Source organism: Oreochromis niloticus, linkage group LG10 (assembly GCF_001858045.2).
Source record: "Oreochromis niloticus isolate F11D_XX linkage group LG10, O_niloticus_UMD_NMBU, whole genome shotgun sequence".
Taxonomy (NCBI): Eukaryota; Metazoa; Chordata; class Actinopteri; order Cichliformes; family Cichlidae; genus Oreochromis; species Oreochromis niloticus.
Window position 1 is genome coordinate 33,174,091 of NC_031975.2, and position 11,082 is coordinate 33,185,172.

Consider the following 11,082-nt stretch of genomic DNA (forward strand, 5'->3'; position numbering starts at 1 on the left):
CACTGCTATCATATTTTTCTGTTGCTATCATGTTTCTTTTCTGAGATGTTGTTACTTTTATGACAGATGTAACGAGAAATCTTACAGAAAGTTAAATTTTTTATTCTAATCAAATATTTGATTCTGATAACAGATAAAGTTTTTTTTTACTTTTGTTCTGCTATGATAGTTTATACAAATTTTGGCCAATTCCTATTTATTTTAACCCTTTAGCCCCCAAAAAGTCGCCAGCGACAGGTTTTTCCAAACCTGTCTTGTCAAACCTGAGCTCTACCAGGGGCCCAACACGCCTGGACTTTTAGAAGAAAAGAGATGTCCAAAAATAAACCACAGGGTCAAATACTTGATTTTGTTCAGTGTTTTAGAGTTATTAATTTGAATTGACTAATTTAAATATTTTATTCATGTACATTTTGATTGCCTTTTTCAGTAAAAACGGCAAAATTTCAATTTCTTTTTTTTTCTGTTATTAATACTTGATTACACTCATATAGTATACAGTAGAGGAAAAAACCTACCAGATGTGTAAAGTAGTAATACTGAAAAAAGGGACAAAAGCACACACACAGCTGATTTTATGACACGTGACACAGCTAAAACAATATATAATTCTGGTTATTCTGCGTAACATTATTGGGGATAAAGGGTTAAGGAACCATCCATCCATCCATCCATCCTCATCCGCTTTATCCGAGGTCGGGTCGCGGGGGCAGCAGCCTAAGCAGAGAAGCCCAGACCTCCCTCTCCCCAGCCACCTCCTCCAGCTCATCCGGGGGAACACCAAGGCGTTCCCAGGCCAGCCGAGAGATATAATCTCTCCAGCGCGTCCTGGGTCTGCCCCGGGGCCTCCTCCCGGTGGGACATGCCCGGAACACCTCACCCAGGAGGCGCCCAGGGGGCATCCTTGTCAGATGCCCGAACCACCTCAACTGGCTCCTTTCGATGTGGAGGAGCAGCGGCTCTACTCTGAGCCCCTCCCGGATGGCCGAACTTCTCACCCTATCTCTAAGGGAGAGGCCAGCCACCCTTCGGAGGAAGCTCATTTCTGCCGCTTGTATCCACGATCTCGTTCTTTCGGTCACTACCCACAGCTCGTGGCCATAGGTGAGGGTCGGGACGTAGATCGACCGGTAAATTGAGAGCTTCGCTTTTACACTCAGCTCCCTCTTCACCACGACGGACCAGTGCAGCGTCCGCATCACTGCAGCCGCAGCACCAATCCGTCTGTCGATCTCCGGCTCCCTTCTCCCATCACTCGCGAACAAGACCCCGAGATACTTAAACTCCTCCACTTGGGGCAGGAACTCATCCCCGACCCGGAGTGGGCACTCCACCCTTTTCCGGCTGAGAACCATGGCCTCAGATTTGGAGGTGCTGATCCTCATTCCCGCTGCTTCACACTCGGCTGCGAACCGTTCCAGTGCGAGCTGGAGGCCCCCACCCGATGAAGCCATCAGAACCACACACCTCCGGCAGAGCTTCAACAACATTCCGAGGGAGACTGGGGACATTGAGTCCGAATGGACCATGTTCAGCGTCTCCATTGCCGAAGCTGCTGCATTGAGCTGCGGCCGCAAGGTGGTTGGTGCCTGCCGTGGTGGTAATCCCCGAACCAAATGGTGGACACCAGAGGTGAAGGGAGCCACCAGGCTGAAGAAGGAGTCCTATCGGGCTTGGTTAGCCTGTGGGACTCCAGAGGCAGCTGACAGGTATCGACAGGCCAAGCGGAATGCGGCTCGGGCAGTGGCTGAAGCAAAAACTCGGGTGTGGGAGGAGTTCGGAGAGGCCATGGAAAAAGACTTTCGGACTGCCTCGAAGAGATTCTGGCAAACCGTCAGGCGTCTCAGGAGGGGAAAGCGGTGCTCTACCTGCACTGTGTATAGTGCTGGCGGTGCGCTGCTGACGTCGACTGAGAAAATTGTCAGACGGTGGAAGGAATACTTCGAGGACCTCCTTAATCCCACTGACACGTCTTCCGAGGAGGAAGCAGAGTCTGGGGATGAGGGGAATGACCCGCCAATTTCTGGGGTCGAGGTCACTGAGGCAGTTAAACAACTCCTCGGTGGCAGAGCCCCTGGTGTTGATGAGGTCTGCCCCGAGTTCCTGAAGGCTCTGGACGTTGTAGGGCTGTCCTGGTTGACACGCCTCTACAATGTTGCGTGGAGATCAGAAGCAGTACCCCTGGACTGGCAGACCAGGGTGGTGGTCCCCATCTTTAAGAAGGGAGACCGGAGGGTGTGTTCCAACTACAGGGGGATCACACTCCTCAGCCTCCCTGGGAAAGTCTATGCCAGGGTGCTGGAAAGGAGAGTTCGTCCGCTAGTCGAACCTCGGATACAGGAGGAACAATGCGGTTTTCGTCCTGGTCGCGGAACACTGGACCAGCTCTTTATCCTCTCGAGGATACTTGAGGGTGCATGGGAGTTTGCCCAACCAGTCTACATGTGTTTTGTGGACTTGGAGAAGGCATTCGACCGTGTCCCTCGGGGTGTCCTGTGGGAGGTGTTGCGGGAGTATGGGGTGTCTGGCCCACTGCTACGGGCCATTCGATCCCTATACAACCGTTGTAAGAGTTTGGTTCGCATTGCCGGGTTAAGGAACCGCAATTAATTTTTTTAGTTTACCTTGTCCATTTGTCCATTTATCCTCCATTCCTGGTCCATTATCTTAAGCTTAGGCTGCTGCCCCTCGACCCAACCCGGTACTAAGTAGAGAGGCCCAGACTTTGCTCTCTCCAGGCACTTGGCCCAGGTCCTCCGGGGGAATCCCAAGGCATTCCCAGGCCAGCCGAAAAACATAGTCCCTCCAGCATGTCCTGGGTGTTCTGGGTCTCTTCCTGGTGGGACATGCCCAAAACACCTCACCAGGGAGGCATCCTAACCAGATGCCAGTGTCTAATCTGTCCTTTTTGTATGTTCCCCTCAGGTTGCCACGGTAGCAGATACAGGGGGAACAAGTGTAGACGATGCCACAAGAAGGATGATGAAATTCCTCATATCACCTGAGCTGGCTGTGGAGTACAACATGCTTGGCCGACATGGGAAATAAAAGTTCAGCAGATTTGCATCTTTTAATGTTGTGTATGGTAAGTTAGTTTCACTTGAGACATTTGAACTTTAGAAAACTAAACTTTTTTAATAAAGTGTTAGAAAGTGTAACTGAGATTGGTCATATATTTTTTGAGGCAGTAAAGTGAAATAAACATTGTTCTTTGCAAATCATCACCAAATGAAGTAAGCTAAGATTAACTTTACTTTGGCTTGCCCATTTTTCTTCTTCATTTGCAGAGACACTGAAGAAGAACTATTTAACATCAAAAGTCAACTTGCAAGAAGCAGAGAAGGCTCTGTCCAAGTGGTTCACTGGAGCTAAAGACAGAGGAGGACCGAGGGCTGCAAGGGTACAAACTAGACTTACGGCTCTGTAAAAAAAACAAAAAAGAAACCCTGCTGATTCAAGATAAGCTTTTGAGTTTTCCATCTGACGTTTTCCCCATGTTGCTACAGTTCCAAATATCTAAGGAATTTTGATGTAGTTTGACATTTCTAGTTTTTTTAAAGTTTACACATTTTGGAATACAGTCATGTAAAATCAGTTGTTGGACAAAATAAATGTGAAAAATGTTGTTTTGTGTACCCTCATGATTTTTGAAATGGTTATATTTACAAACTAGTTTTTGTTTGCAGTCAGCTTTAATATATTTGGTGTCTTTGTGTCACAGAACCCGTATTGGCTGTCTGATAAATTGATTTTGTGACTGTTTTACTACATGGGTCCCACCCAGTGCCAGAAATTAGCCAATTCAAACTAGAAGTAAGAACTACAGAACCCACTGATAATGCCATTTCAACTTTTTAGCTCGTGTTTTCCTCATGTTGTACCCACTAAGAACTTGAAAAATGGGGCCTAGGTGGGTTTCAGTGTACTTTGCCCAGTTGGGGTCCATTTAGTTCCCAGATTTTACCAATATAACACCGAGATGGGCTTATAAAATGGGGCCATTATGGAACCCGCGGACAATCCCACTTATAACCCACTTTTTAGCCTTTGTGGTACCCACATAAAACTTGAAAGATGGGGTCCAGGTGGGTTTCTCTGTACTTTGCCCAGTTGGGGCCCATTTAGTTCCCAAATTTTCCTAACATAACACCTATATGGGCATTTAACATGGGGCCATTACGGAACCAGCGGACAATCCTATATGGGGCCCATTTTTCAGCCCATTTCCAAACCATATGGGGCCCACATATAAATGTTGGCTGGGATCCTTCATACCCAGTTTTGATCGAAACATCTCCTTCCTTTAACACTCTCTGGTGCTACACTTTGATTCTATCTCTTTGATTCTGTTTACTACGCTTTTCTTCATCCCTATAAGGTGTGAGTGGATATATATAAATCCTTCACGTACAACAAGTTCATCACCTAGTTCTGCTTTTTGTCTATAATTACCCAGATGTACCAAACTGGGGTTAATGCTGCCCTTTTGCACCCTTTCCTTTAATACTATTTTTCTCCTGCAGTTACAGGAACCTGCTCACAGTATAATACCATCTACAGTTCCACAAAAGCTCTTCCCATTTCTTTTCCATATCTTCTTTTGAGCTTCAATATGTGCAGCAAACAATGCACATAATTTAACCTATTAAATAACCACATTACCTAGATAGACTTAACATACCATATACATATTAACGAATTAGAATATTTCACTCAGCATGAATGCACTGCAAACTTAATAACTTTCTCGAGAACATCAAATGTGTCCAATAACTTGAAAGTAGACTTAACCAAAGCTGCAAATTCAACAGTTTTGTGCAAAAAGCAGATAGCGATTTCACAAGGGCTTAAAAAATCAAGTATCCACTTCAATAAAGTGCTAATATTTAACTATTTTCCAAATATGACAAAGGAGTAGTGTTAAATTACAGCCAGATGCTGTTAACTTGGGGTTTTGTGCAGTGCACATGCTCAGAAACAACGGGTAGGATGGTTTGTGAGGTAGGCTGTATTCCCAGAACACCGCTACTTTTTAAGTAAAGAAGTTGCTTCAGTACTGCAGTATTTTTATCACAGGTATGTGTACTTGTACGCGTCCTCTGCCTCTGAGCAGAGTACTGAGGACACGAGCGTCTGACAGATCTCGCTGACAAAGAGCGAGAGACCAGCTCGAGTATCTAAGGATGAATAATCTGATTGAATTAATCTGAAATATTGTTTGTAAATACAGAACGTCTGTTCTTCTGCCTGTGTAACGATGTAAAAGAATGAATATGGTTTTGTTGTTGTTAAATTCCTGTTAAACTTGGGATCGCAACCATGGATTTATTTTGAAACTTTTATTTTGAAAATCCACAGCGGACGTCTGCTACCGGTAAACTGGTTTTCCCTAAGCTTGTCTGTTAGTAGCAATGAAGCTTTTGCTGTGGTACGTTCTTCCTCAGTCCGCCCTGACTGAACATGAGTTTAAAACATATTTGAAGATCCTCATTGAGGTTAACATGTCAGTGCATTAACAGCATGAACTGTCCATACAGTAGCATCTGAGTAGATTTCAGTTTTATGATCTTGTTTTGAAATTAATGGGTTAGACAGTAGGGAAAAATGGACACGCTGAGCTAGCGGCTAACAGCTAGAGGAGATTGTCGTGTCTAATAATTTGAAACTTTTCTTGATAGTTTGGGCGGAATCCTGTTGCTGGAAACCCATGGTTATTCATGTCCCATGTTATAGCAGAGACCCACAAAAGGGGAATAAACCACGCCTGAGCTCTACCCATCTCGAGTCCAGAGAGTTTTACTCATACAGCACCGGACATAGAGACTGAGGGGGGTTACACCTGCAGTTCAATAAAAGCTGACTCATCTCCGAGTCTGTGGCTGGTCTGCAGAACGAGCTGCTGTTAGCAGGAAGTGAGGGCGGACATGACAAACCACAGAGTCATAAATGTGACAGCAGAAGAAGAACGACACGGAGCAGCTCTGAGACTGAAGGTTTGTTGAGTCCGGCTCTTTTTACCCCTGCAGAGTCTTTCAGAGGAGAGTGGGCGAGCTGATGATATTTGTATGTTCTACAGAGTGATGAAGACTCTGAGGGTTTCAGCAGCCTACAGTGAAGTAACCAGACTCCCTGTGATGCTGCTCCTCCTGTCAGGTACGTACGGCTCCTGCTGTAACTCTGTTTGCTCTGCTCTCTCTCTTATTTGAACAAAATCACTTTTTTATTCTTTGAATAAAAATCAAACTCTAACTTCCTATTTCTGTGTTTTCAGTCTGTGAATGTGACAGCGTGGAGGTCAAAGGTCACACGGGTCAGGACATCACTCTGCCCTGTAAGTATGACAGGAAATACTATGGCGCTCTGTCAGTGTGCTGGCAGCGAGGAGAAATACCAACCAGAGGCTGCTCCAATCAGCTGATCTCCACAGATGGGCTCACAGTGGAAACCAGAGCATCCAGCAGGTATCAGCTGCTGGGCCGACTGGAGGATGGAGACGTCTCTCTGACCATAAAGAGCCTGACAGAGGGAGACGCTGGACGATACGGCTGCAGGGTGGAGATACCCGGCTGGTTCAACGATGACAAACATCACATCGATGTGAGCGTCGTCACAGGTGAGGATCCTGTCAGGTGTTTGTGCACAAAATGCACCGAAGCTGTAAATTTAAAGACAAACATCCCATCATATCAGGGTAAAGTGTTTCTGTCCAGAGCTGTAGGTTCACTTAGAGACAGACAAACATGCTCAGAGTGCATTTTCTTAGATTATTAGCAGTTGAAGGTTCAAGTTAAAAAACGTCTTCTGTGCCTCTGAAACAAACAAACAAAGAGCCCCACCCCCACACAGGACAGGCTTTGTATCATGTGTGATAAACAGGAGGCTCAGGTGATTGGTCAGAAGTTCTCCTTATGTGGCAGAGATCCAGCACTTCGGCTCACGTTTCTTCTTCTGCAACTTTCTGAAACACTTCTGCAAGCAACACTCCCGTTACCATGGCAACCACCTCTTGCTCCCCGCTCAGACCTGCAGACTTAGAGAAGGATGCATCCCATAACAGCAGAGTTGCCCTGTGGTCTTGTAGATATCACAAACCCCGTCCACGTTCCTGTGAAGGCTCTCAGTCTTGTGTCTGTTGGTATCACAGGAACAGTCTACGTCTAAAACTTGATGAGGCATCAGCCTTACAGATGAAAATAAATCCCAACAACACCCAAACAGACCTGTTACCACGAGCACATCGCCCACAAACACGGTCCTACTCTGAGGTAATCCACTCGCCAACAACACAGAAGGAGGAAATGATTTGAATGGTAAATGGCCTGTATTTATATAGCGCTTTACTAGTCCCTCAGGACCGCAAAGCGCTTTACACATCCAGTCATCCACCCATTCACACACAGGTGATGGCAAGCTACATTGTAGCCACAGCCGCCCTGGGGCGCACTGACAGAGGCGAGGCTGCCGGACACTGGCGCCACCGGGCCCTCTGACCACCACCAGTAGGCAACGGGTGAAGTGTCTTGCCCAAGGACACAACGACCGAGACTGTCCAAGCTGGGGCTCGAATTGGCAACCTTCCGATTACAAGGCGAACTCCCAACTCTTGAGCCACGATCGCCCCAAACCTGCATCATCTCTGAGACTCTGTCAGTCTGTCTTTAGTCTGTCTTCCTGTGGACGATTTAGGAAAACGATGACTTCAAAAATGACATTTTCAATAACTGGAGGTTCAATCACACCTTGATGTTACCTTAAAATAGTGCTGATCACTTCCTGTGGAAATCTGTGCTAACTGATTGGACTGCAGCTTCACACACAGAGTTCATCTGAAGAGTTAAATGTGTGACAGCTGGTTGGAGCCTCCACGCTGTAGTGTTTCACGTCCACTCTAAACTCAGAATGTAATTAAACATGAAGCTGAGCTGTGGAAATATTCTGCTCCATCTATGTTTCAGCTCCATCTACCACGGCAGCTTTGCATGAATGTCAGTTCATAATAATCCATCTTTGTCTTCCACACAAACTTCCTGTAAAACTGATTGTTTCACTTTATTAACAATTCAAACTCTGTTTAGCTCCTCACATCTTAACCACCATCACCACCGTGGTGGGACAAACAGGAAGTGATGTCACAGCCACAGACTCGATGCCGACTCAGACTCAGACTGAGGTAAGTTGTTTTTTTTTTAATTCTCTTTTTTTAGTTCAGGTTAAATTAATTTAACAGAATTTTAAAATGTGATTAATAAACGTGTTATTGTTTATTAATCACTGTGTTACGTTCAAACATCCACAAAAGTGTCAGAAATGAGCTCAACATGATCACATGTGGGCGACTGTGATGAGAATGTAATCAACTGGTCCTTGAATGCAACTGACACCCTCTTCTCGACGCCCGGGCTCGGGAGAGCCTGAGTGTCCTGGAGGGGCTTTCCCTGCCGGATACACGATGGACGGGTGGAGGAACTGGAGGGTCGCGTGCCTGATGGGACTGTCGATCGAGGACATTGAAGACATCTACCTTTTTGGAACCATGATAACAGGGTTCTTGCTGATGGAGCTGGCTTGGCCCTGGCTTATCAATGATTAAAGAAAGTGGAAACAGCTGTTCAAACCCCACAAGGCTGCCCGCTGTGATTGAAACGATGGGGCGGGTCGTGACTTCTCAAAATGGGCTCATTGAACGCAGCACAGATAAGATCTTGGAGAAGCTCGAGGCTCTCCAACAAGAGATTGACAGGCCAGTGACGGACTGTTAGAGTGAAATGGACATGCAGTTGTTCCCACTAAAGGAAACCACCATCATTTCATGCGGCTACCATATCGGCGCCAGCTGTGGTCTCAAGGCTGGAGCTGAACAACAAAATTCTTCCCTGATAACAGACTGTGTTTAGGCTCTTCGTTCCCATCACACGCCGCCCATCCTGGATTGCAAACGCCTTCGAACCCTTATCTCCAAGGTCGAGGTCAGACTGCAGGTCTAAGCCCAGCGCTGCATTATTATGACTGTGTCTACATCGGCTCACCCCCTTACCCACCCCTGTTGCTTCTGGTATATGGTGTTGTGATGTGAATATGTATGTGCTCTCTGTGCAGAGGAGCTCATTGATTGATTGATTGATTGATTGATTGACTGACTGATTGATGGAAACAGTGATTGCTGTTCCTGTTGGTGTTTTTAATGGGAGGGACCTCCTGCTGCTGCTCTGACCTCAGCTTCATCTTCAGGCTGCTGATTGGTTCACAGGTCACATGACTAAATGTTTACAGGTGAGGATCACAGCTGTGCAGCAGGTAGACCACCTGGAAAACTTCATCTGGAACTCAGTGAGGCTGACCTTCATCATCGTCATCCCTGCTCTGCTGATGACTGCAGCTCACAGTCAGTACACACACACACACACACGTCTGTTTTCATATCTTAGTGGAGACATCTCATTGACCTCATGCTTTCCCTGACGTCTTAAATGACTGCCTGACCCTGAGCCTAAACCAAACCTAACTGTAACCCTGACACTAAAACTACACTATGAGTCTCAAACATGCCTTCAGACTCATGAGGACATTTTGTCCCCATAAGTACTGTTGGTCCCCACAAAGATATGTATGTTACACACACACACACACACACACACACACACACACACACGCAACGATTATTTCATGTGATTATTTCTACCAGCTTCAGTCTGACATTCATTAAATGTCGCCCTCATGTGGTCAGACTCAGGTATTACACCATTAAATGTCTCTCCATATGTTTCCATTTCACATCAGACTGAACAAAGACAGACACATTTTTTTAATTAGATCATTTATTTGATTAAATTCACCTGCAGGGGTTTGGAGGCGGGATCAGAGACTGCAGACTGACAGCAGGCTGAACCAATCAGACGAGGAGGAGGGCAGTCCTCTGTAAAGATCACCTTGAACAGCTGAATGAAGGGAACATCTGATCATATCATCATTGTGCAGTTAGGTGCATTTGCTCCCAGCATCAGGGCAAAGACCCTTTGGGGTCTGAACAGTTGAACAATCAGCCCACTGAGACCTGACGGCAGTCCCATAATGATGTGCTGCAACAATAGGAGGACATCTCCACTTTACTGATGAATAACATGAACCAGCTGTGCGGATCAGCACAGACACTTTGAACACATTCCTGTAATAATTACTCAATTGACCTCGAGACAGACAGATCCAGTCCCAGCATGCTTTGCTTCAGACTAATTAACTGCCAGGAAGCAGCAAGTCACCAGTGTGGGTCACATCTGGAAGAACAGCAGCACCTTTCTATGTACAGCACTGCAACCTTCAGGACTCCAGAAATGCCCTTGGTGTGGAGGCTGGGCCCAGATGCAGGCGGTGGTGAGTATAATAAAAGCTCATGGCCTTAGACATGGTCCCAGCCCGAGCAGAGGCCACAGCCTGCTGACGAAGAATCTCAGTCCATCCATTCTCTTTTCCACTTCAGGTCGTGGAGCGGTTGGAGCCCATCCCACTGTACCCCCTGGACAGGTACCAGGTTTAACTTCCCACATTTGCTGCCCTCTGACACGACCGGTTGGGGTGAGGGGAGGAGACAGGACAAAGACACGCTGTGGATAAAATCTAATGGTGTATGAACACCTCGTGAGTGTCTACCTTACAAGCGCCTTGCTGTTGGGATTTGGCGCCATATAAATAAAACTAAACTGAATTTATTTGAAGTGCTTAAAGCTGCTTTATTTCCCTTTGAATTCAGAGTCTTTTTCAAGATTGTGGTTCTGACTTTTAGAGCGCTTTATGGAGCAGCACCAGCTCATGATTATATGATTACCATACGTCCCCAGCAGGTTCCTGAGGTCACATGATCAGGGCCTGAGGTCACATGATCATCATATGAGGCTGTAAACTAAAGGACGCTGAGCTTTTGCTACAGTGGTCCTGAGAGTCTGAAGCTCTGTGGACTCTAAAAGCTCTTTTCTTTAGTTTTGTTTCATTGATGATCACTTTGTGGTCCTCGTCTTAACAGATGTGCTATAAATAAAACTGGACTTACTTACTCCAGATGCTATATGTTATAAGGTAGAAACCCTCGAG

General features: G+C 46.1%; 1 protein-coding gene across 1 annotated transcript; it reads left to right on the forward strand.

Moving 5' to 3' along the window:
* The first annotated feature begins 5,939 nt into the window (after positions 1 to 5,939).
* On the forward strand, positions 5,940 to 11,054 carry LOC112848081 (hepatitis A virus cellular receptor 1 homolog). The gene is made up of 6 exons (XM_025911083.1): positions 5,940 to 5,993; positions 6,077 to 6,153; positions 6,272 to 6,613; positions 8,076 to 8,170; positions 9,271 to 9,382; positions 9,840 to 11,054. The coding sequence occupies exons 2-6, from the start codon at positions 6,081 to 6,083 to the stop codon at positions 9,917 to 9,919; spliced, it is 702 nt and encodes a 233-aa protein (XP_025766868.1). The 5' UTR covers positions 5,940 to 5,993; positions 6,077 to 6,080; the 3' UTR covers positions 9,920 to 11,054.
* Positions 11,055 to 11,082: the final 28 nt, after the last annotated feature.